Source organism: Loa loa (genome assembly GCF_000183805.2).
Source record: "Loa loa unplaced genomic scaffold supercont3.157, whole genome shotgun sequence".
Lineage (NCBI taxonomy): Eukaryota > Metazoa > Nematoda > Chromadorea > Rhabditida > Onchocercidae > Loa > Loa loa.
Window position 1 is genome coordinate 8,829 of NW_018108337.1, and position 2,653 is coordinate 11,481.

Sequence of the window (2,653 nt, forward strand, 5' to 3'; positions counted from 1 at the left end):
ACGGTATCTTCTTTTACCAGGTACGGTACGGTATCTTTGCTCAATAATACAGTAAAGAAGATGGACTTTATCCCTCTTTTAGCCATGTGTTATATTCTNATTATCGATTAGTTTGAAAATCTTGAACAACCTTGTTTGTGGAACGAACGTTTACGGGAATAAAAAGAGTTATAAGGATGGATACTGCCTACTTTTAAGACAATTTTAGTGCTATTTAAGTTTGTCTCTTCAATTTATAGGTATAGAAAAAGAGAAGCAGCGAAATACCGAAAGTAAACCACGTATTGCCACAAAGAGTATGTTTGGTTCATTGTCCCGTTTGGCTAGTGATGCATTCAAGGGTGCGAAACAGGCTACTGAGCAACTTGCGCAAGTTGCACAGCATACTAGCTCTACTTCCAACTTGACAACAATCATCGAGGTTGGCAGGCGTTCTTGTTTCTTTTCTTACGACATAGCAAGCTGAAAATACAATGAAATTTGCAATACTTGATTTAAAACTGTTTTTTTTTCCTAGGTAATGCCATAATACTTTCAGTTCTAATGAAACTGATTTTAGTCTCATTATTCTCGTTAAGACTACAACAACAACTGGGTCATTTAAGTTTAAACTTAAATTTGTTTTCGAAATGTTTGTTCTCTCTTTCACTATTTTTTCAATTTTCCTTTGAAATGGAATTAAAAACTGTTAGACTTATCATATCACAATACTAATCACATCTCTGAGTGCAAAAAAAGGTTGATTCTTTAAAATCTACAAAATTTTATACTTGGATTTTTTTGTGAATTGCTGTTTGCAGTGTTCGCTGATGAACATCAAATTTATACATGTTTGATTTGTAGCCAAAATCTCTGCAAACGGTGCCATCGTCGTATCCGTTATCTCCAAGTCCATCCTTTCCTGAAAATGAATTATTGCCTGGTTTGAGCAATTTGTCAGAGGAAGAACGTCAAAAAATCATGGCGGTAATGGCAAGCGCTGAATTAGACATGGCATCGACTAGTGTATCACCAACTCCGGTCAAAATATCTATTTTGCATACACTGGATTCATTTTTCAAGAATGAGGATCGAAGGTTGTTGAAATTTCTTACGCCCTGATAGCTCCACATTCCATTTTCAACTGTTATCCAGAAAGTTTGTCAATATTGATTTTTTTTAAATTACAAATCGTGTTAATTTCTTCACTGAACAAATGGCATTATCGCAATTTAATATTTTTAGAGATTCTATAAGTAGTTTATCTGAACAGTCGAAAGTGGATTCTGTCTCAATCGGTGAAGTAGAGTCGAAGTCGTCTGTTGTGATGCCCCTTTCCTTTGTATCCTCGGACATTGTGGGTGAAGTGGATTTGTCATATTTGTCATCAGCCGAACGAAGCCAAATTATCAGCGTGATGAAAGCTGCCGAGTTTGAGGAATCAAATATCATTCCGCCTGTGTCATCATTGTTTCCGGTCTCGAATACACCGCTCCTAACCATGCCGATTAATGGTTTGTTTCTTAATTGAAGTATCTCGATACAAATCATTCTAGTTTTTCCTTGTATTAAATTTAGGAATACTCCAGATAATCAATAAAATAATGACTGAAGGTAATAATTTTGCCATTATGTATGTCTTGAAGAAACTTTTTCATTGCGTCATTCTTCTGCGCATTCTTACAGAGGGGGTCCACGATAATTTAGCAGGGCTTTCACCAACTGAAAGGGCCAAAATCGTATCTGTAACGAAAGAAACGAAAGATGCACAGGAAGGACATTTCGAAGCCACTCATGCGATTTCATCTCAACCTGTTTCCCAAACTGGTAATGTTTTTTCTTAAATTCTTGAAATAATAAAAATCTGTATCTGAAAACTAGATCCAATTCAATTAAATAAAGTGCAGGAATAAGATTTGAATAAAGTACTAGTTATAATAAAGCATAAGTAATCTATTTGCATCCAATGTACCAAATAAAAACCATTTGTTTTAGAAACATCAGGAGATTACATTGAAGAAAATGGATGGCGTGAGGATAAAAAATCTGGAGATATTGGTGATCAGGATATGGCCAAGCATGAAATCCTTACGAACTTTGTGGAATCATCTGCTACATCCTCCACCAGTGTCACATTACCGCAAATCGATAGTGATTACACAATAACTGAAAATAGCAGCTGTGATTCCGACTTCAGACATCCAAGCATCGTGTCGAGTATTGTCACTGGAACTGATATCCAGGAAACAGATATCCCATCAGCACCAGGAAGCAGTGATTATGGTAGCGCCGATTTTGATTACACTTATGGAGATGATCGTAGGTTTATATTTGATGGTGCCAGTCAACTGGAAGATTCTCTGAAAGAAAATCAAGATGCGGACAGTGGTATTGGAACTCTCGATTGGTCTGATCAGGTGGAAAATTCATTCCGCTTTCATATTTTAAGGAACCAATTCATCCTTTCCATTACCTTCAACTTAGTTATTAATTTAGTGCAAAAAAGCATTAAAAACACTTCTGCGAAACTCTAATGGCTGAACACTGTCCTTCATTGGTTACAGCATTAAATAGCTTTAGTTAATATTTCTTGATGATTTCCTGACTTTAAATGCAGCTGGAAAGCAAAAGTTAGTATGTAGATGATGAAAACGTAATATTTTTAAGGGACATT

The 2,653-nt window shown here is 35.8% G+C and overlaps 1 protein-coding gene across 1 annotated transcript in view; it reads left to right on the plus strand.

Annotated features, from left to right (window-relative positions):
* Window positions 1–2,653, plus strand: part of LOAG_17939 (hypothetical protein) — a gene marked incomplete at both ends in the record, with an annotated part of 8,117 nt that overhangs the window by 779 nt on the left and 4,685 nt on the right. The window contains 5 exons of the mRNA XM_020450607.1: window positions 209–421; window positions 844–1,076; window positions 1,225–1,493; window positions 1,666–1,806; window positions 1,975–2,386. Of these exons, the coding sequence (XP_020305689.1) occupies window positions 209–421; window positions 844–1,076; window positions 1,225–1,493; window positions 1,666–1,806; window positions 1,975–2,386 (1,268 nt within the window). The remainder of the gene's footprint in view (window positions 1–208; window positions 422–843; window positions 1,077–1,224; window positions 1,494–1,665; window positions 1,807–1,974; window positions 2,387–2,653) is intronic.